The 23,093-nt window shown below is 46.9% G+C and overlaps 1 protein-coding gene and 3 pseudogenes across 1 annotated transcript; 2 read left to right on the top strand and 2 right to left on the bottom strand.

Annotated features, from left to right (window-relative positions):
• The first annotated feature begins 1,832 nt into the window (after window positions 1-1,832).
• Window positions 1,833-3,632, top strand: LOC112078415 (frizzled-5-like; annotated as a pseudogene).
• A 1,533-nt stretch (window positions 3,633-5,165) lies between these two features.
• Window positions 5,166-12,764, bottom strand: LOC112078414 (cyclin-Y-like protein 1; annotated as a pseudogene).
• Window positions 12,765-12,768: 4 nt separating this feature from the next.
• mettl21a (methyltransferase 21A, HSPA lysine) lies at window positions 12,769-16,271 on the top strand. Its single transcript, XM_024144671.2, has 3 exons — window positions 12,769-13,004; window positions 13,226-13,337; window positions 13,771-16,271. Exons 1-3 carry the CDS (start codon window positions 12,858-12,860, stop codon window positions 14,169-14,171), a joined length of 660 nt encoding a protein of 219 aa, XP_024000439.1. The 5' UTR covers window positions 12,769-12,857; the 3' UTR covers window positions 14,172-16,271.
• Window positions 16,272-16,305: 34 nt separating this feature from the next.
• LOC112078412 (cyclic AMP-responsive element-binding protein 1-like) lies at window positions 16,306-21,968 on the bottom strand (annotated as a pseudogene).
• Window positions 21,969-23,093: the final 1,125 nt, after the last annotated feature.

The raw sequence follows: 23,093 nt of genomic DNA, 5'->3' as shown, positions 1-23,093 counted from the left end.
TTATGAACATCCAAGTGGAACGGCCACTTTACAATAGTGCATCTAAATCTTTAAGGGGGGGGTGCTGACGAAGGCATTACTTTATCCTATTCCTAGGTATTCCTTAAAGGAGGTGGGTTTCATGGTCTCCGAAGGCTGTGATTGACTCCCTGTCCTGCGTCGTGAGGGAGTTTTCCACCATTGGGCCAGAGCAGCGAACAGTTTTGATGGTCCTGCGGGAACTTCTCCTCAGTGGTAGGAAGGCGGCAACCAGAGGTAGATGACGCAGTCCCTGTGTTTTTGGTGTAGGCCTGATCAGAGCCTGGAGTACTGAGGCTCGTTCCCCTCACAGCTCCGTAGGCAAAGCCCATAGTCTGTAGCGATGCAGCTGTCAACTGAAGCCAGTGGAGACGAGCGGAGCGATCGTGGTACGGAGAGAACTTGGAAGGGTGAAAACCAGACGGCTGCGCTGTCTGGATGAGTTGTAGGGTTTAATGGCACGCAGAGCCCAGCCTAACAGCGAGTGCAGTAATCCAGACGGAGATGACAATGCCTGATTAGGACTCGCCAGCTGCCTGATTGACGCAAGGTCGTACTCCTCGGATGTATGTAGAGCATAACTACAGGAACAGGGCCCACCGCCTTGATGTTGTTGAGAACGCAGGTGTTGTCCAGGATCAACACCAAAGGTTCTTAGCGCTCTCTGGAGGAGGACACCAATGAGTTGGTCAACCGTATCAAACATTTAATTCCTTTAACAGGGTATGGTAGTAGGTGCCAGGCTTGTGTCAAGAACTGCAACGCTGCTGGATTTTTCACGCTCAACAATTTCCTATGTGTGCAAAGAACTTCCAGCCCACTGTGAGAGCATTGGAGTCAACATGGGCCACATCTGTGGAACTCTTTCGACACCTTGTAGAGTCCATTCCTGAATAGTTGAGGCTGTCTGAGGGCAAAAGGGGGGGGTTGCAACTCAATACTAGGAAATGTTTATCTAATTAAAATTCACATTAACTAGTAATCAAACATTATTTTGATAAAACATTGTAGGTGTGAGGTCATATAGAATGTATTCAGTTGTCTGATAAGTTATGTAAAAGGAATTAATGATTGAGTGGTCACAACACTACTTTAAACATTGTCTAACTTTACTGTGATGTTACATAGATTGTAGGCCTATAAAAATAGGAATGATATTACTTTATGTGATAAGTAGGTTGTTAAGAATGTACTGATTGAGTCGTTCAGGTGTAAGCAGATTCCTATTGGAGAGACGCAGCCCTGTGGGCGTAGCTGTCCGAAGTAAGGGCCAAGGTGTTTGTTAGTAGTATGGTTAGGAGCCGGAGCAAGAAGACGACGAGGGAAGACAGTCGTGGAGTAGATTTTTTCAGAAAATAGAGGCTGTGTCACTAAATATTGTTGAAAGAAAGAGTTTGGCGCAAGGATTAGGCGTTGCTGCCTGAAAAATCCGTTTATATTATCGAGTCGCAAATGGACTTTATTTGATTGCACCGGGGCCGCGTTCCTAAAGGTACACTGGGAGTGAATTCAGTGGTGGCAAGATTATCAGATGGCGCTTCTATCATTGATTGGCATTGATATTGATGAGTAGCTTACATTTCCCCGTGTGATCGACTTGGTGAGTATCACTGTTTCATCACTGTATTTCTTAGCCTTTCGTGTGAGTGAATAAGGCGCACACTCAAAGTGCATTGGATTATGTATTGATAGAACATAGAAACTGTAATACAATGTTTCAAACGTTCAGAGCGCATTTCCTATCCAATAACCTCCATTTTCTTTTTGTGGAAATCCACGCGTTGGAGGAGCTTCCATAGCGACCATGACGCACAACTGCCCTCTTTACATCAGCGTTCTGTGTCTCTGCTCCTGCTGATGCGCGCACGAACCGGTGCGCGCTGCCTCCAAGGAAGGCCATCGTGTGTGAACCCATCACGGTCCCCATGTGCAAGGGCATCGGCTACAACCTCACCTACACTCCCAACCAGTTTAACCACGACACTCAGGACGAGGTGGGGCTGGAGGTGCACCAGTTCTGGCCGCTGGTGCGCATCCACTGTTCCCCGGACTTGCTCTTCTTCCTCTGCAGCATGTACACCCCTATCTGCATCCCGGACTATCGCAAGCCTCTGCCCCCYTGCCGCTCTGTGTGCGACCGGGCCAAGCGCGGCTGCTCCCCACTGATGAGCCAGTATGGTTTTGAATGGCCCGAGAGGATGAGCTGCGAGGGGCTGCCAGAGCTGGGTGATGCTGACCGCCTCTGTATGGACCGGAACAGCAGTGATGTCACAACTCTGTCCCCAGGCCCGGCCTTCCCCCCGAAGCCTACCCCCAAGGCCCCCCASCGCAACCCAGCCCGCCGCAGGCCGCCTCTCCTGCCCAAACCCCACCACAGTCACCACCACCAGGACTGTGAACAACGCGGCTGCCGCTGTCGCCACCCCCTGGTGTCCGTCAAGACTGAGGCCCGCTCACTGTACGGCCGCGGCGTCCACACAGGCCCCGTGGAGAACTGCGCCCAGCCCTGCCGTCAGCCCTACTTCACCCCGGATGAACACGCCTTCACCTCCCTCTGGATCGGCCTGTGGTCGGTCCTCTGCTTCGTCTCGACCTTAACTACTGTGGTCACGTTCCTGATTGACCGCGACCGCTTCTCCTACCCCGAGCTGCCTATCGTCTACCTGGCTGCCTGCTACCTCTTCATCTCCCTGGGATACATGGTGCGGCTGGCGGCAGGCCACGAGCGTGTGGCGTGCTCCGAGGACGGCGGGCACGTGCTGTATGATGCTTCGGGCCCTGCCGGCCTGTGCACCTTGGTGTTCCTGCTGGTCTACTTCTTTGGCATGGCCGGCGCAATCTGGTGGGTGGTACTCTCGCTCACCTGGTTRCTGGCGGCGGGCATGAAGTGGGGCAACGAGGCCATRGCCGGGTACTCGCAGTACTTCCACCTGGCCGCCTGGCTGGTGCCCAGCGTCAAGACCATCGCCGTGCTGGCCCTGAGCGCTGCAGACGGAGACCCTGTGGCAGGGATATGCTACGTGGGCAACCAGAGTGTGGAGAGCCTGCGGGGCTTTGTGCTTGCGCCCCTAGTGGTCTACCTCTTCACAGGCTCCCTCTTCCTCCTAGCGGATTTGTATCGTTGTTCCGCATCCGCAGCGTCATCAAGCAGGGGGGACAAGACGGACAGCTGGAGAAGTGATGTTAAGGCTGGGCTCTTTACCGTCTCTACACGGTCCTGCCGCGGGTGTGGTGGCTGTCTGGTGTACACGACAGCACCTCAGGCCCCAGTGGACACAGGCCTTTCCTGCTCCTGCCAGGCTGAGAGAGAGAGGCTCGGCCTAGGCCGGACCACGCATCTTCATGCTGAAGTACTTTATGAGCCTGGTGGTGGGGATCACCTCAGGGGTGTGGTGTGGTCTGGAAAGACTCTGGAGTCGTGGAGGAGGTTTCCTGGGGAGGTGCTGCTGTTCATGTCCCTGCTGGGCCACAACTGTCCAGCGCGTCAGTGTACGCGAGGCCAGCACATCCCTCACGACACGCACCGGGCTGCTCCCTTCAGTGACCACAAGCCTGTCGCACCCATCTGTGTGACCAGACTGGCTGGATGGCCGTTTCAGACTCTGGCTCACTAGTGGCTGTCGAACACTAGCATGTGCAGTGCACTCTACCCTATTCTCGTCTAACACCCGCTCTAATAGACGTCACGTACTACTAGAATGTCTATCCCTTGTATCTGCAAGACTTTACATATGGTCAATGTGCTAGAGTATTCTTCTGTACACATTTAATGCCGACGGTATATATACAGACTATCTTAGTTATTTGTAGTGTAATCATTATATTTCCTCGAGACTATTTGATCCTGATTTAAATTATTCTGGAAGGGGGAGAAAGTACACTTCAATGTATTCTAGGATTTTTAAATGACATGTTTTGCTAATCCAATCAACCGTTATGTCATTAACTGGAGATAACTAAGTGGCATGGTATTCTTCTATACGTAATGAAGTTGGAGAATTGCTATTTGTCATTTTATTTAGAAGTGGCCATCCTAAAGGACATTTCACTCTTGAAATGTTTATGGAACAGTAACGCCTTGTGGTCCCGTGGGCTCAGTTCGTAGAGCATGGCGCTTGCAACGCCAGGGTGTGGGACCAGGATGAATATGTATGAACTTTCCAATTTGTAAGTCGCTTGGATAAGAGATCTGCTAAATGACTTAAATGTAATGTAAATGTTAGGATGAAGAAATTTCACTACCCATTTATGCTTATGTGCAGATTTTAATATGAAGTCCGTGTTTAAAAAAACAGATTGTCTTAATCTGTATCGGATGAATTGAGAGAAGTGTCACCACTCAATGTCTTTTGTTTACTCTTCCTGTGAAAATGGAGTGTTTTTAACTTAAGGCATTCAAGGAGTTGGTCTGATGGAATCCATAATGTCATCGTTCTCACCCTTGCTTGAGGAGCAATACAGATCCCCCCACTTGTGCTCATTTACTTACCTGGACCACCTATTGAGACATGCCTTTAAATCAGCTGAAAGGGAGACTGGAGTGCCTTTTAAAAAGGTGCAACTTCCCACTTCAGAAACCACTTGTTGTAGCCTCTTCTGCCTCCATGTGGTGTTCTAGTAATTACAGCAGCACTTCTCTCTGCAATTGTGAACCATAATCTACCTCTTTAGTAAAACTACACTGGGATTTCATTTTCTCCACTACTTCAAGGGTTGTATTATCGTCCCATTTATCGAATGGCCTTTAAAGTCTTAAATACCTAATAATCAACTGAATGGATCGTGTACATGCGGTTCTCCTTCAAAAAGTCGCCGTGTCTAATTCTGGCATGTTAAACTACGTAGCCTGTAAACCAGGTTGAGAATAAAGCTTGTGTGAATGTTGGAACTTGGTCTTATTCTAAAAACCATCAGACCGCTTATGGAGCATACACTTCTTCCAGTCTAGTCCTGTCAGATTCTATGAAAACCAGCCAATTTATTTGAAATAATTTCAAATACAGGGCTTGATGATTCATTAACCTGGCACATGAAACCAATAGAATAGCTGCAGAACTGCCAACCCCGCCCATCTGGCACTCCTGGCAGTTAAAGTAAACCCAGGCCTTACATCATGCAGCCTGTCTAGAAATGGGACACCATACACATTTTTAGAGTTTATTACGGTTTATTTGAAATAAACAGCAACTGAAAATATTAAAAACCGATACATTTCACAGCTAAAGGGCCTACACAGTAAGCAAAGAAAACCGTCCTTTCTACGTCACCATCTGTCCGTCCTGTTGCCAACTACACCACAGGGTAGTTAGAGCTTCGTCACCATGGTCAGTGTGGTGTCAGTCTAACCGTTGATTTGTTGCAGATCTGGAGTGTTATGAGTAGGTATCAGTGGTGGAGCTGCCACCTTACAGATCTGGAGTGATTTGGGACCAGCTGTGTGTGTCGATGTGCCAGTGAGTGTCTAGTTTAGGAAGGCCTTCGCTGCATCCTCATCCTCCGCCTGTCCTTGTGTTGTAGCAGGTCCAGCTTTACGACGACAGCACAGCGTGGGTGGTTCGGACCCCCACCAGATTGTCTGCGCTGAGGGACACCTCCTTATGGTCACCTTGCCCAGATCCTTGTATCTGTCCTCCACACAGTCTGGAGATAGCCTGGAACGCAAACACTTATTACAGCCCAGAGAATAGCCTGGAAGCAACACTTATTACAACCCAGAGATAGCCTGGGAACGCCAACCCAGAGATAGTCTGGGAACGCCAACCCAGAGATAGTCTGGGAGCGCAACCAGAGAGTCTGGGAACGGCCAACCAGAGATAGTCTGGGAACGCCAACCCAGAGATAGTCTGGCAACGCGACAACACTTATTACAACCCAGAAGTAGCCTGGGAACACAACACTTATTACAAACCCAGAGATAGTCTGGGAACACCAACACTTATTACAGCCCAGAGATAGCCTGGGAACGCAACACTTATTACAGCCAGAGATAGCCTGGGAACGCAACAACACTTATTACAACCCAGAGATAGCCTGGGAACACCAACACTTAATTACAACCCAGAGATACTGGGAACACCAAACACTTAATACAACCCAGAGATAGCCTGGGAACACCAACACTTAATACAACCCAGAGATAGCCTGGAACACCAACACTTATACAACCCAGAGTAGCCTGGGAACACCAACACTTATTACAGCCCAGAGATACCTGGGAACGCAACACTTAATGTAACCCGAGGTCACTCAACAGTTAAGACATTGGCCCCTCCCACCTAGGCACTTGTGTAGATAGGCTGTACAGTCCCCCTAACCAATCAGAAGGCAGAGTGGATCTACTACTAATTTCTAACACCTATGCAATTGTTTAGTATCTACAGTGATAGTAGGGGGCTGGGTTGTTTCTGAACAGGACTACCATTAAACTCTCTTGCCAAGTAGCAGTGTTGTCATTCCTGCTGTACGAGAAGCTCTCCTCACCTCCAGTTTAGTGGCTCGCTGGTTGTCAAGTGGCTCCAGGGGAAGTTGAGGTTGTTGTCGTCGGCCAGGGAGCGCAGGTCAAGTTAGTACTTGGCGTAGACGCTGGCCGGCACGTTGATGTTGAACTGAAGCAGCTCCAGGAAGTGCCTCTCCATCTCGTTCCTGTGAGACGTAGAGAGCAGGTACAGGTAGAGAGAGGAGGAGGTACAGGTAAGAGAGAGTACAGGGAGACGAGGTACAGGTAGAGAGAGAGGTACAGGTAGAGAGAGAGGTACAGGTAGAGAGAGAGGTACAGGTAGAGAGAGAGGTACAGGTAGAGAGAGGGGTACAGGTAGAGAGAGGGGTAGAGCATGAATCTCAGCAGTCTTATCCTCCATACTCTCCCAGCCTCCTTTTCAAAACGTCAGAGGGAAGTGACTTCTCGGGGAGAGGCTTGAGGACGCAAGGAATCGAGGGAAGACTTTTGATATGTACCTGGCCAGCGAGGCAAAATCAAAAGCTAATTTTATTGATTATATAAGACGYTGAGTTTTGTCCCACYTGGCAACGTTCCYATTTAACGATGCGCCTCATAATATTGATTTATATGAGGATGTTCACAGTTCACTCTTGGGTGAGCCAAAACAAAAAAATCCTGCACACTTCTATGGAGACCTTTGTCAGCGGAATCAATCTATTAAATTGTATTAATATAGACCTTTGAACAAGGATGTGCCACAAAGAGCCCTGCAGCCTGTCCTACAGCCAGTAAGAAGCCCACCGTGGTAAGAAGCCCACCGTGGTAAGAAGCCCACCGTGGTAAGAAGCCCACCGTGGTAAGAAGGGGGGCCTTATGCCACTCCAGGGGCTGAGGAGACCCACAGCCTGAATCCTAAAACAACCCTGACACCCCTCAAATTCAGCTGGACCTCCAAGCCACTGCTGTTTTATATTCTTCTCTCTAAATCAGGGCCTGATTAAGACCTGGGACACCAGATGGGTGCAATTCATGATCAGATGGAACAGAATATCAGCAGGCTCCAGGACCTCATAAGGTCAGAGTTGAATACCCCTGCCCTAAGCACTTAGATATGAGAGGATTGGAGAGCTCTAAGGATGATGGTATTCGTCCCTCTTGCTTACACCTATCCAACCCTCAGATCTAATGCCTAAAGGTTTGGGGTGACTTGTAAAGGTGAGCAGTCAGGGGGACAGGACAGAGGGACACTGACATGTCCTCCACGGTGATGTCCTTGAGGATCTGGCAGTAGTCTACGTTCCACACGGCCTGGTCGTCCCACACCTTGGACGCCAGCAGGATGGCCCCCAGTACGATACGCTTCCAGTTGCACGGACAGATGTCCATCTCTGCATAGGTCAGCAGACGCTCCAGGTACACCTTGGGAAAGGATGGACACAGTAAATGGAGACACTCATCTGACACTGCTGGACACACAGTAACACCGTTACCAGGGCCAGGTGTTCAGCGAGACAATAGATTATTATGCAGAACAGGCATCTGTTTTTACTCACGTCAGCTCTCAACACGCCACAACATTTAACTACTAAACATGCCCAGAGTGAAACTCCCTGTCATAGGTCAACTGACTGGTGGCATCTGTCATAGGTCAACTGACTGGTGCTTCTGTCATAGGTCAACTGACTGGTGGCTTCCTGTCATGGGCAACTGACTGGTGGCTTCCTGTCATAGGGCAACTGACTGGTGGCTTCCTGTCATAGGGCAACTGACTGTGGCTTCCTGTCATAGGGCAACTGACTGGTGGCTTCCTGTCATAGGGCAACTGACTGGTGGCTTCCTGTCATAGGACTGACTGGTGGCTTCCTATCATAGGGCAACTGACTGGTGGCTTCCTGTCATAGGGCAACTGACTGGTGGCTTCCTGTCATAGGGCAACTGACTGGTGGCTTCCTGTCATAGGGCAATCTGACTGGGCTTCCTGTCATAGGGCAACTGACTGGTGGCTTCCTGTCATAGGGCAATCTGACTGGTGGCTTCCTGTCATAGGGCAACTGACTGGTGGCTTCCTGTCATAGGGCAACTGACTGGTGACATCCGTACCAGGGTACGATGGCACATTCAGCAGTCAGCTGGGCCGAGCTGAAGAGCGTGCGGACGAGCGGTAGATGAGCTTGTGTTCAGGGTCCCGCTGTAGTAGTCTTCTGGAACCTTCTCTCTCTGAGGAAGAGGAGGCTGGCCAGTCAGTCTGACAGGAGGCTTGGTGTGCACACACACACGGACATACAGTATCTACTTCCACCTACTCACCCGTTAATGGGTGGATCTTCTCATCGAAAAATGTCAGAGACGGTTTGATCCCTGATGAGGGAAAAAAAGACTGAAGACTACTGCTACAAGCCCAACAGAGAGAAGAACACTCCCATATGTTACTATGTCACCACATCTTCCATTCACATGTCGCTATGTCAACACTTCATTGCCATGTCGCTATGTCACCACACCGGCATTGCCATGTCGCTATGTCACCACACCTTCATTGCCATGTTCTATGGTCAACCACACCTTCATTGCCATGTTACATGTCCCACACTTCATTGCCATGTTACTATGTCACCAACCTTCATTGCCATGTTACTATGTCACCCACCTTCATTACCATGTTACTATGTCACCACACTTCATTCCATGTTAATGTCACACACTTCATCTACCATGTCTATGTCACCCAAATCAAAACACCTCATTATCATGTTACTATGTCACAGTCAAATCAAAACCACCTTCATTATCATGTTACTATGTCATTGAAAATCATCAACACAAAACTCCTCCATTTACCTCACGTCTCTATATAATTTTTCACTGTTTTTCTCATGAAATGAATGACAGATAGAACCTACCTGTTTTTTATGTGATAGTATATAGCCAACGTGACACTGGAACAGAGAGAGACAAGACGGTGAGTCCTTACAATGACCGCCTCTTTTCTGCTCTGTCGTGTGTGTGTGGAGGTAAGGAGGACTCACCATTTGACCGTACTCTTCAGGTTGGGCAGGCTGACCGTGCTATCGTCAAGGAATATTGTGGAGCAGGAGCTGTACTTTTTAGATAACCCAGGAGACGTCTAGGAAAAGGGAGTAGTTGTCAGTCAATGGAACAGGGAAAAACCTAGCRTCACTTCCTGACATCTCTGCATTAGTATCAGTGGATGTCCATGGGTAGCCATAGTAACGCTCGGCTGGAAAGATGGATTTACTCACRTGATGATTACTTAAGTAGTTACTTCTCCTTTTCTCCCGCACTGGAGGGAAAAAGTCAGACAAATGTTAGGTCAGGTAGTTCCCTGAACGTGTTGAATAACTATCTGACTGACCATTACAGACTCTCCTGTTGTCCATACCAGACCTGGGACGTGATCTGCCTGGCACAACGTTGTGGGACGTTCAGATAAAGAAATATATTACTTAGAACTAGCATGCCTCTCTGACATGTAGAATAAGAAATCATGTCAACTCTATTCATGACATTTCTATCTGCGCCGTTCCATGATAACCAGAGGACACAGCCATGAGAAGTAGAAGATCCCCATGCCMCTTGTGGCGACATGCTGCACGGAGCCTTCACCGTGCACTGCCACTTTAAGAGCGCATCAGCAGACAGGAAGGGGGAGATTTAGATAGCTCTTCCGGCGCTCTGTGGAGAGCTCTCGGTTGGCAGTTTGACAGTGTGTGCACCGCTGCAGAAGTCTTGTTTATTTTCAGCAGACTTAGTTTGTAAAGTGTTGAAGTGGAACGCCGGTGTTAGCGCTCTAGGTGGTGGGTGTATCTCCTGGGAGTTCTCCATCACATGGAGTGGTAGCAACATTGTTGCGAAGCTTTGACAAACAAACCAACCATCAGGTGTATCCGACGGACAATCAGTGCAACTGCAAGCCTGAAGTCAACAGCTAAGACCCCTTTCTCTCTGTGCTTTACACTGCAGCACTCCTCTTCCCCCCAACACACTCCCTTTGATGTTCAGTGTCGCTGGACTATTATTGTCCTGCCAGACGTGTTTGGGTTGACATTTTAGTTAAAGGGAGGTCGCGTGCGAGTTTATTGTTGTTTGGAACTGTATTGATTTGGTGTGGTACTATTGACATTTGGCCGAGAAGAGTTGACATTTTAAGGCCTTTGTTTTGCCTATGAACACCCCCCCCTCACTGGAGGTAATACTGAATATTGCAAATTCTCTAAGGGTATTGAGTGGGTTCTTTCTTGTCAATTGTTTCTATGAACTTGCCTTTTAAATTGCTCTCCACATTATTATTTTGTAGGAGGTATTATTGGTTGGGTTACTCCTGTGCTGTGACATGTGTTTTATATGGTGTGTCTTATCCTTTCTACTTGCCATCTGGCCAACAGACTACCACTGATGTGTTTTTCTGGTAGCAGTACTCTATCCTACTCTTTGCCTTTCAGCAGGGTTAATACCTGCCTGCCTGGCGCCAGAACAAAAAATTATTGTATTTACCCCTCTCTAACAATACCGCTACACACTTACCATCAGTCTGCGACTTGTTGAGGAAGATTGTGCTGGCTCTGGCATTATCGGATGGGTTGGACTCCTGCGCCAATTCTGAAGAAACAAGAAATACACAGCCTATTTTATCACGAACACCACAAGAAATGCACACGTATCCCAACTATATGCACAATTTGTATCTTAAAACGGCAAAGTGAGATACAGTATAATACTGATTACAGATCACAACTTCCGGGGATGCACCTTGTGACTGACATCATGACACTCACTATACTCTGGGAAAGGGGGATACCTAGTCAGTTGTCCAACTGTATGTATTCAACTGAAATGTGTCTTCCGCATTCACTCAACCCCTCTGAATCAGAGAGGTGCGGGGGGCTGCCATAAAATCGACATCTTCGGCGCCCGGGAACAGTGGGTTAACTGCCTTGCTCAGGGGCGAAAACAGAGACAGATTTTTACCTTGTCAGCTTGGGGATTTGATCCAGCAACCTTTCGGTTACTGGCCCAACGCTCTAACCACTAAGCTACCTGGCTATAGCTGAAGCAAAAGCAATGCTGGATACTCTGCAGGATATCTTGGAATAGCTGAACCAATATGACYACTGCACAATCAATAGTGCAACAGGTCATAAGCGGATGTGTGATGTATGCATTGTGCGTTAACAGCAAGCAAWATCTTCCTTTCCCCTTTCATGTATGTCTTGGCTGTTCAGAGAGGTGTGACCATGACGTATACCCCTCCACTCCAGCTTATCCGAAAAGTACACCTACCATCCGGGACCTCTCTATCGCTGATGTGCTGCAGATAYGTGCCCGTGTCCTCGCTTARGTCGTCGCCAGTGGTGGTTATTGGGTAGTCGTCGAGCTCGACTGCTCTCCTTGCAAGCTTTGGACTCCCACCGGGGGACATGCAGCATGACACTGTAGCCCCCATGATTGAACAATTAGRTAAAGTCCTACCACTGACTACACCCCAGAAATCTGAAAGAACCGTCCACTCGTCTATAACATCAGACAGAACCTCTGTCAGTGATGTCTGGTCTCAAAATGACACATTCAATTTTAAATACATGAGTTGCAGCCACATATCGGGGTTCATATCTACAACACACAATTCAAACTGAACAGTTGAATCCCTATCTTTTTCAGGGCGTGTGCGCAAAGGCATGGCGAGTAGCGCATTGATACGTCGGCCAGATACAGGCTTGACCACTAAACTAATCTAAAGGCTGGCAACGCTAAGACGCCGGTTTAACCGTTAATGGCAACACGTTATACTCGGTTTTAAAAAGCCTAACTGAAGCTGCTAGACAACAACGTTAAAAACCATTAATCTGGTCTTCATAAACCAGACGTAGTTTGCTAGCAACTAGCTGGCAAGCTATTGCTAGCTAGCCCTACACCCGGCTAACGCTAATCCAGGCTTCAGCTAACTGGCTACTTATGCCGGTCCACTTGATCTAGCTATTCTTGCGATGCATTGCAGTCAGAGAATATGCCGAATTCCTTCGTCTCAGCAAATGTTCCAGGTATGGTCGTTCACCGTACACAGAAATGTATAATGTTCAGGTTTGAGACGACTAGRTAGCCTGCTAACAGCTGATTCCCACTCCAGCCAAAGCCAACTAGGAAGGAACGCCCTCAAGAACGGCCCATTTTGACGCACGTCAATTACCATTGGCTGTTTATCAAGATTAATAATTGTTATTTGACAGAGATTGGTGAACATTGTCATTTGACAAGTGTCAGCTCTACGATTTTATTATCGCGAGAATATAGATTTTTCCACTTCCTCATAAGAAATCGTTCAGCGTGGTATGAATTTCAAGCTTACTAAACGTGATATATTACATTTCATGGTCTTCTTTTGACTATGGCGCTTGTACCATATGATGGGAATTATTTGCCCGTGCTCTCCAAACTACATAATTCGTCTGCCGAGTTCCATTTCGCTGACCACAATGTCAGACTAACCCAGGACTGGAATAAACTCGGAGTAGCTGCTGTCGTCTGGGATGCAGTGAGTGACCTTCGTTGGTGTACGACTGACTGTACATGCTTTGCCGCATTTTAAAAAATCGTGCCAATTTTAATTCCAATATGAACTATTCAACCATCTGTTGAATGACAGGTCGTCTTCTTGAGTGTGACAAAGACGTAGCCAACTATGGTACGATTGATTCTGCCACAATTTACTGATACTGTTCTCTCCTTACATCTATGTTTCCCTTTCTCTGTCAGGCGGTTAGTATGTGTATGTACCTGGAGCTGGGGCAGGTCGAGCTGACGGGGAAGGTTGCCATCGAGCTGGGGGCAGGCACTGGACTGGTGGGCATCGTGGCAGCTCTTCTAGGTAAGAACTCACATGGGAAAYTGGTAGGAGACTTGCGCTACAGGGCCAAACCAAGCTGAAGTGGGTTGTCCTGATTACTATATAGGTGAGCTGAAGTGGGCTGGCCTGATTACTATATAGGTGAGCTGAAGTGGGCTGGCCTGATTACTATATAGTTGAGCTGATGTGGGCTGGCCTGACTACTATATAGTTGAGCTGATGTGGGCTGGGCTGGCCTGACTACTATATAGTTGAGCTGATGTGGGCTGGGCTGGCCTGACCTGACAACTATATAGTTGCTGGAACCATTCTGGAAAGGATAATGTGAAAATAAACCATCAGAGCCAGAACTGTTTGGGTTGGCCCTATAGTGTGGATCAGGCTCAACTGTTAGAACTACTAATTGTTAGTCACATTTTTACATGTGCTAACCGTGCAAGCCTTCTCTCCAAAGGKGCCAAAAAAGTGACCATCACAGACCGTGAGCCTGCYTTGGGCTTCCTTGCAGCCAATGTGAAAGAGAACATTCCYCCGGATCAGCTAGGAGCAGTGGAGGTCTCAGAACTGACCTGGGGCCAGGGATTGGAGCGCTATCCCACAGGAGGCTTTGACATAGTGCTGGGAGCAGACATTGTTTACCTGGAAGACACATTTCCATCATTACTGCAAACGATGGAACACCTCAGCTCAGAGAGTAGTGTAGTGCTACTGGCCTGCAAGATCCGCTACGAGCGAGACACTAACTTCCTGAGCATGCTGAAGCAGCGCTTCACAGTACACGAGGTGCACTATGACAAGGAAAGAGACATTCACATCTACAAGGCTGTGAAGCTTCCAGCAAGGAGAGATCTGTAGGAACCCGTGACTGATGGGGAATGTGAGGGGTTTGAATCACAGTGGATGGATCAATGTGCTGTCAATCATTGATGGTTCAGGGAGCTACTACTCATGAATGGACAGCCAGTGAGATGGTTCATGGAGGATGGTTTTGTTTCATGCAGGGTTGTGTCCAGTAGGGAGAAAATATGGAGCTACAACCCAGCTACTATGGGTGATTGTAATTGTCTTAATTTCATTCATCCTTTTTTGATAAAAATGRAYWTGAAAACAAATTAAGACATCTGAAAAATACCAGAAACACATTTATTAACAGCTGCCAAAAACAAATAGTAGAATCTGTAATATAATTGTTTTGCTTTTTTCATACAAGTGAATGCTGACATTAAGAAATACAATGTTTACAAAATATGAACAGAAATGGCAAGYGTTTTAAAAATAAGATGCATATACGTTATTTATGACAGATGGCTACGTAAAAACAAAATAATACAATATGGCATTCCGTTATCCAATCAAACAGAAGACCGGGTTCAGTAAGCAAATGTTATGGAACATTGCAGATAGAAATATAGTGAATAGAGCTGACATGAATCCTTATTTTACATGTCAGAAAGGCATGTCTGTTCTACAAAACAGTTCTAGCTGAACATTTTTATCTGTTCCACATTGTTGTGAGGTGCTGAACGCATCCCTGGTGTAATCCCACGTTTGTTGACTGAGTTGTCAGTCTAAATGTCAGCGATGGATCCCAAAAATCGAAGTCTACGACATCACTGCAGATCCAAGCAAACTATCCCTTTTAACTACATGATAGAAAATGCTTCTTCCCTTGTCCTATCAGAAGTGTTTGAGGCACAACAGATGAAAAAGTGTGATTGTGGGGCTAATCCTAACTTTCACTCTATAATCCCATTGACGTCAATGCATGATGACTAAGTTAAGTGGAAGTTAGGATATCCTCCAATATGATTATGCCTTACGCCTGTTCAGGCCATGGAGAAACAAACAAGGAGACTCAAACACACACACTGCCTCAGACATTGTATACATTACATGAATGCCTAAAAGCACACTATACACCCAGTCTACCCCTCAGTCATAGTCATATTTCACAACTCCTCCTGTCAGCTGTGTGGTAGCTCAGTTTACATTAGCACAACTCTTTAAAAAGGTACTCAGCGAATTGACTTTGCACCGGAGATATTGAGATGAGCGAGATGCAACACTTTGCTCTCACACAGTATCTGCGCATGTGCACAGGTTCGCTTCACGTTGTAGTGGTTGCCACGGCACCAAAACAGCGGAGAAGTTGAGCCTCTCGCTTCAACGCTCTTTGTTGTGGAAATTGACCCACTATGCTGTTTACATTCTGCATCTACGTCATACCGCTGAGGTTAACTTTTAATGCCTGTTAGTTGATGCAGACAATCCACCCACAATCCATCTCCTACCTCTACCCCCAAACAGCCACCAGATAGATGTGTTTTCCCGACTTAGCAATGCTGAATAACAAAAGTTTGCAAGCAGAAAAATTCAATACATGATAACCCAACTCAAGCTCAAAGATAATACATTTCATCTGACAGTGGTTGGGATCTACAGTCCACAAAGTGTTAGTAAGTAACAGAAGAGTTAAAGMAATCATCAGCCTAAATACTGAATAGTGTAGCACTCAAAAAACATTTTCAACGTGTCTAGCCAGGTGACGGTCCAAACTCAATAGTTGTATAGGGTAGTTCATGGTGGGCAGAGGGGTCCTAGTCCTCCACGGCTGGTGTTGTCCTGGTATCTGACATCTTGAGACTGGGGACTACTGGTTAGTTAGCAGCAGTGGTGTCGTGGATATACACGATACCTACCACTGAAAGATTCCACTAGGGGCTCCATTCTATTGGTGGAGAAACAGTGTGTGCTCCACCTCATYCTTTTAAGGGGTACTCATGATGGAAGGTACTCATGTCATCCTTTTAAGGGGTACCTATGAGGCCATCCTTTYTAGGGGTACTCATGTCATCCTTTTAAAGGGGTACTTGTGAAAAAGTGGAGAAATTGTGTGAGGTTTTCCTTGTTCTTTTTCCTCTTTCTGTAGGTCTTAGACTGGTAGAGCTTTTTTAACCACACGCACCACTCCTCAGACAACTCCGGGGGGTGGTGCCAGATGCATGGCTCTGTGGTGAGTCTCTGTACATGAGGGTGGGGGGACGACACTACTCTGATTTGTGGCAGTACAAGTCTTTAAGTGACTTCAGTTCCTCGATGAGGGTTTTGTTTTGGTTCTCCAGAACGGCCCCACGGTTCTCCAGACACTTGCGTACTCCTTCTTCTTCCGGCGACACTCCCGGGCCGCCTCCTGTCACACACACACACGTATGGACAGTCAGTACAGTATGTCCCCTCACAAAGCAATCTTAACACGATCATCATGTTTCTCATGTTTTTTATACATTATCTCAGCTTTATGTGGTAGGTATAGAAATAGGAGTTCCATATCAACAACCTGCAAATAGTAACCTACATTCTAGGATGTAGTTTACCATTCACCCAACAGCCTTCATTAAAGTGATCAACATAACCCTAGCTAACATGCTACGTATCTTACCTCTCTACCACCACCTGTTTTCATCAGTCTGACCTCCCTCTTACGGGTGACTACAACCTCTGGGCCTTCCTGGCCGGACAGGGCGGGAGAGGAGGCCATCACCATCCCAGGAGTCATGCTGCTGGTGTTGCCGTACGGATCTGGTAGGTCTGCACTTCTCCAGAGGCAGCTGGGAAACAGAAGGATCGTAGCATTACGTGTTGGTGTTTACGTCAAGAAATTGTGGGCAGACAGGAGTTGTTTGTGTTGTTGTGTGACTGCATATGCAGGAAAACGGTTCTGTTTAGAATGTACGAGCAGAATAACTGACAGGCACCCCGTAAGAACTAAAACTTGATTGAGGCTGGGCCTCCCATGGTCCAAGAGTTTCTCACCTTGCATTACCACCTGGTTGCTGGGCACCAGGATTTGCTGTCCATCGGAGGTCTGGGCATACTGCAAGGATGGTGGTGCCCTGCTGGGTGCCTGCCGCGTTGGTCATGGTCAGGGTCTGCATCCCCTGCATGCCATCCGTACCGTTATTGGCCAGTTGGATGGCGCCGCCCTGGGTGATGGCAACTGCAGAAGAGGGGGGTTAATGGATGATCGTCAGGTTAGGAACATTGCAACGGTCTGCTCGGTCATGTTCAGCAGGCAAACCATACGAAACGTTTTGAAACGGAAAATTAACATCTGTCAATATTGGACATGTTCGGTAGAACCTTCCGTTTAATTCAAACATTTCTCCCTACTGAACATGACCCTATTTCCACTATAGTCCTTGACCATACACTACTCATAAAATATAAAGTAAGAAAGCCAACTAAGCTTGTCCAAACCAGAACAAGCAGGCACTCTTCACATATGGCCATGAGAAACTGGAGTACGTGTGAAGTTGCTCCTAGATGCTGATCTTGGGTCAGTTAAGTATTTTCCCATGTAGAGGGGATTGGTGGAGGGGAAGCTGATCCGATCTGTACCTACGGGACCCCCCCGGAGCGATAAAACTGAGGATTGAATAGGTAGGGGTTACGTACTGTACTGGCCGCTGGCCGTCTGATAGATGGGCATGATGTGGGCATGGCAACGGTGGTGATGGCGGGGGTCGAGTCGTCTCCGATTTCTCCTCCTCGATCGGCGGGACCGCAGACACGTCAGATGACAGGTCGTTCAGGATCTTCCTGCAAGGGATACAAACACAATCCCAATCAATGTCTCGGACTCTCAACAATGTGTCATCAGATTTCATTCACAGCCCAATCAGATCCAAAATGGCACCCAATCTGCATTAAAAAAAAACTCCAATTTGGCAACACTGAGTCAACATGACAGTCATGTTGCCAGATTGGGATTATTTTCCTGCCACCCTGAGGCTGAGACAGTGGCCCTATGGAGGAGCGGTACCTGTAGGAAGGACGTCTGGACAGAATCTCCCTCCTCTTCTGAGAGTCTGTCACACTGTCCACCGACTCCTGGGAGTCCTGGGAATCCTCTGCAACTGTTGAAATCTGCAGGGTCAAACACAAGAGTTGCAGTTTATAGGGTGTCCAACAAAAACATTTTTTTTTGACCAATGGGTAAAATAATATCATAATCCATTGGAAAGATTTTACCCTTGTAGGATGGTCAGAATTAGGGTGACAAAAATCAATCGAGCCCAGAGAAAAAAAACGACAAAAAATCTGGAAAATCACTTTCCCGTTGAACTGATCTTTCTTCTAGAATCCAAAGGACATGAAACAGAGGTAAGATGGATATCCACTTTTCATATTCATTCAAAAATCCTGTCATTTCCCCAAGATATCTCACAAAAACAAGCGTAGCTCTGAAATGTCAGAGCAATAAGCATATACCCCAATTTTTTTTTTTTAACCAAAGCCTTTTACAGATTTCAGCTCGTGTCATGCTACTTTAGCTTTTTGCGACCCACGGAAACAACTTTGACCACAAAACGTAAAATTCTCAAAAAGTCATTACAGGAAACTTGCACTGCTATGTGAACAGAGCTGGTGCTTATTATCAGATGTATTAGGTTATGAAATCCAACTTTTTGAATATGTTAATGATATATTAGAGAAAGACCCAACTGAACATTCAGAACATGAAGAATCATACTTGTCTTGGTAAAATGGATTTTATAACATAAGTCTAATAAAAAGCATAGCTGGCACACACCCAGAGAAAATGATTAAACTATAAGCTATGAAAATAGAAAGTCAGACATATATATATAACTCCCAGAATTCATTTTTTGGCATCACTGTGCCTTCTTTATTTTGACCCATTAATTACAGGGATATAACATGAAGTGAAATTTCATCACCAAAGCCATTGACACCCTGCAGTTTATGGAAATGTAGTAATACCTATACAACATCCAATAATGTTCCATTGATCTGTTATATTACTGTATGTGACCACACCAGCCCTCAAATAGCTGCCACTGAGAGATTCTCTGCTATAGATTAGATCAGTTCATTAGTCACATCACAGGGTCACACATGGAATTGAAGGGTACAGTGAAATTCTTAAAGCTCCAACAGAACAGGTCAAATATAGACCTGTTGCTGCCTACTCCAAGGCCTATTGCATGTACCTTCCTATGTATATCACAATAGACTACTGTAATGGAGGGAAGAATGGGGCTCACCTGAACAGTCTGCACTTGAGGCGACTGGATGACCGAGGGCTGGGCGGCCTGGATGACCCCGTGGACCTGACCCGTCTGACCGTTGGGTAGCTGCACCAAGGTGACTGTGGAGCCGCTGGAGGAGACCTGTCCTGCTGCCATAGACACCTGCAGCAGAGACGCAGATTTAGAAACGGCTTAAGGGCCCAGCTTCCCAAAAGCATCTTAAGGCCAAGTCCATTTTAGCACAATAGGATCCTATGGTCTAACGATGGAACCTTGGTCCATCTTTTTAACCTTATTTACTAGGCAAGTCAGTTAAGAACAAATGCTTATTTACAATGACGGCCTACCCCGCCAAACCCTAACCTGGACGACGCTGGGCCAATTGTGCGCCGCCCTATGGGACTCCCAATTATGTCCGGTTGTGATACAGCCTGGAATCGAATCAGGGTCTGTAGCGACGCCTCTGCACTGAGATGCAATGCCTTAGACCGCTGTGCCACTCGGGAGCCCAAAATCCACATAATGGTTACAATCAAAGACCTGAATAGAAGTGATTGATTATTCTTCATGTCAGAGAACAGTTCTGCTCTTCTACTAACATATTTATATTTTTTCTGAACATTCTACAATGTTGTGCCTGCTGAACGCAGCCCACATATGGAGGCTGCATAGCTATTACACAGGCAGCCCAATTCTGAGCTTTCTTTTGACCAATCATATCAGCTCTAAAAAGATATGATGTGATTGGTCAAGACAAATTGGTGGGGAAAACATCCGAATTGGGCTGCCAGTGTAAACGCAGCAATACAGACTCATACATGTACACCAAAAGTAGGGCCTCGTAAAGAATTTCCACCAGAGGATCAATAAAGTTTAATTTGATTAAAGTGTCTGGCAACGTTGATGAGGGTACTGTACCTGGGCCAGTGTGATCTGCTGGGCCTCAGACTCAGAAACAGCTGTGTCACCACCCTGCTGTGTATCGGCTCCCGCTTCCATGGTCATTTAGTTGGCTGGATTGGCGGGTGGAGAACTCTGGAGAGCCTGTGAATGTACATTTTTACACAAAATGTAAAATATTGGTATGGGGGTGGATTTTATTCAGGGCTCTCCAACCCTGTTTCTGGGGATAAAGTTGTGTAGGTTCACACCAATCCTGTTCCTGGAGATACCACCCTGTAGGTTTTTGCTCCAACCCCAGTTGTAACTAACCTGATTCAGCTTATCAACCAGCTAACTATTAGAATCAGGTGCATTAGATTACGGTTGGAGCTAAAACCTACAGGACAATAGCTCTCCAGGAAGAAGGTTGGTGTCCTACAGGATGGTAGCTCTCCAGGAACAGGGTTGGAGCCCTGATTAAGTGATGTTTCAGGTCGTGGCTTTTGTGCCCCTGTCTATTCATACCAGGCCAGGTTTGTTTAAGTGATTGTAGGCTACACCAGACATGCAGCATTACCTGTGACTATCTGAAAGTATGGGAGATACTATCCCAAACCATAAGTAACGTTCCTAAGGTAAAAATGTGTTACTCAATGTTTACCCTGTTATTGCCGCCTTTTTCCAAGTAGTTAGCTAGCAAAAGTATATAGCATTGTTAGCTACAAATAAAACAGTAGCTAGCTGAAACTTGCCTAGCTATACTGATAGATAAGAAAAAACACATTTTCAACCAAATGGTACGAAATGTATCCATGTTCATATTGTTGCTCGATGTATTAAAGCTTTGTGGTAGTTAGCTAATATCGACAACCTGGCTAACTAGCTATAGCTGCTAGCTAGCTAACGTAAATATACAAATGTGTCCCATGCGGTAAAAATCAAGAGTTTTAGCTTAATCATTTCATTTGCATCTGGTTCATTTAACGTTGGCTAGCTATGACACTTGAATTGATGTCTTTATCTAAGTTTGCTAATGTAGTATGCTTATTCAAGACAACCACGCTGTGTTTGCAGACGGACTATCTTGCAAGCTAACGTTAGCTAGTTTTTTGGGAYGGAAATGTCTGTAGCTAAGCCAGATATACTTGGGCTGGGCTAACATTCTATACCGCTAGTTAGCTTAGCAAGTTAGGCATTCGAACCTACATGTTTTTTGTGGTTGCCAGCTGGCTATGGAGCTAGATGGCCAAACTAGGACTGTTAGCCAACATGCTGATGCTATAATTACTGTGGTTGCAATCTTTACTCGAGGACTCAAGCCTCACTCCCATTTTTCCAGTACCATTCTCACATAGCTGGCTGGCTAGCTTTGTAGACTGACTCAACATCGTGTGGCTCTGCAACACCGCCGCCATGATCTCTTTGTTAGAGTTGGAGCGATTTCTCCAACACACCAGGGCTTTCTTCTATCCCCCTCTCCGCATCGGATGCTTACCCGACACAGACTCGCTTCGTCACTCCCGGGTCCTCCGAGCTCCACTTTTATTCAGACCGACACGTAAGAGACCGCGTCAGGCTACCCTCTGTCGCGTCACCGAGATGAACAACAACACGGAGAACGAGCGAGACGACGAAAATCAGTTCTATCGACAGGGCTCGAATTCGAACGGAAAATGACGAAATGTACACGAAGAATACCGACAGGTACGAACATTGGCGGAAGTTTACGAAAAGTAGGCCTAAATAAAAGTGCGCATGTGCGACATGTGTCAGTCGAGCACATGAACAGCTGTCAATCAAAGACGTCTTATAAACAGAAACTAGAACATCTTTGTTATATACACTGCTCAAAAAAATAAAGGGAACACTAAAATAACACATCCTAGATCTGAATGAATGAAATATTCTTATTAAATACTTTTTTCTTTACATAGTTGAATGTGCTGACAAAATCACACAAAAATGATCAATGGAAATCAAATTTATCAACCCATGGAGGTCTGGATTTGGAGTCACACTCAAAATTAAAGTGGAAAACCACACTACAGGCTGATCCTACTTTGATGTAATGTCCTTAAAACAAGTCAAAATGAGGCTCAGTAGTGTGTGTGGCCTCCCACGTGCCTGTATGACCTCCCTACAACGCCTGGGCATGCTCCTGATGAGGTGGCGGATGGTCTCCTGAGGGTCTCCTCCCAGACCTGGACTAAAGCATCTGCCAACTCCTGGACAGTCTGTGGTGCAACGTGGCGTTGGTGGATGGAGCGAGACATGATGTCCCAGATGTGCTCAATTGGATTCAGGTCTGGGGAACGGGCGGGCCAGTCCATAGCATCAATGCCTTCCTCTGCAGGAACTGCTGACACACTCCAGCCACATGAGGTCTTGCATTAGGAGGAACCCAGGGCCAACCGCACCAGCATATGGTCTCACAAGGGGTCTGAGTATCTCATCTCGGTACCTAATGGCAGTCAGGCTACCTCTGGCGAGCACATGGAGGGCTGTGCGGCCCCCAAAAGAAATGCCACCCCACACCATGACTGACCCACCGCCAAACCGGTCATGCTGGAGGATGTTGCAGGCAGCAGAACGTTCTCCACGGCGTCTCCAGTCTCTGTCACGTCTGTCACATGTGCTCATGTGCTCAGTGTGAACCTGCTTTCATTTGTGAAGAGCACAGGGCGCCAGTGGCGAATTTGCCAATCTTGGTGTTCTCTGGCAAATGCCAAACGTCCTGCACGGTGTTGGGCTGTAAGCACAACCCCCACCTGTGGACGTCGGGCCCTCATACCACCCTCATGGAGTCTGTTTCTGACCGTTTGAGCAGACACATGCACATTTG

Source organism: Salvelinus sp. IW2-2015, unplaced genomic scaffold (genome assembly GCF_002910315.2).
Source record: "Salvelinus sp. IW2-2015 unplaced genomic scaffold, ASM291031v2 Un_scaffold5653, whole genome shotgun sequence".
Lineage (NCBI taxonomy): Eukaryota > Metazoa > Chordata > Actinopteri > Salmoniformes > Salmonidae > Salvelinus > Salvelinus sp. IW2-2015.
The sequence above is the reverse complement of the archived record's forward strand: the minus strand, read 5'-3'. Positions and strand labels throughout refer to the sequence as shown.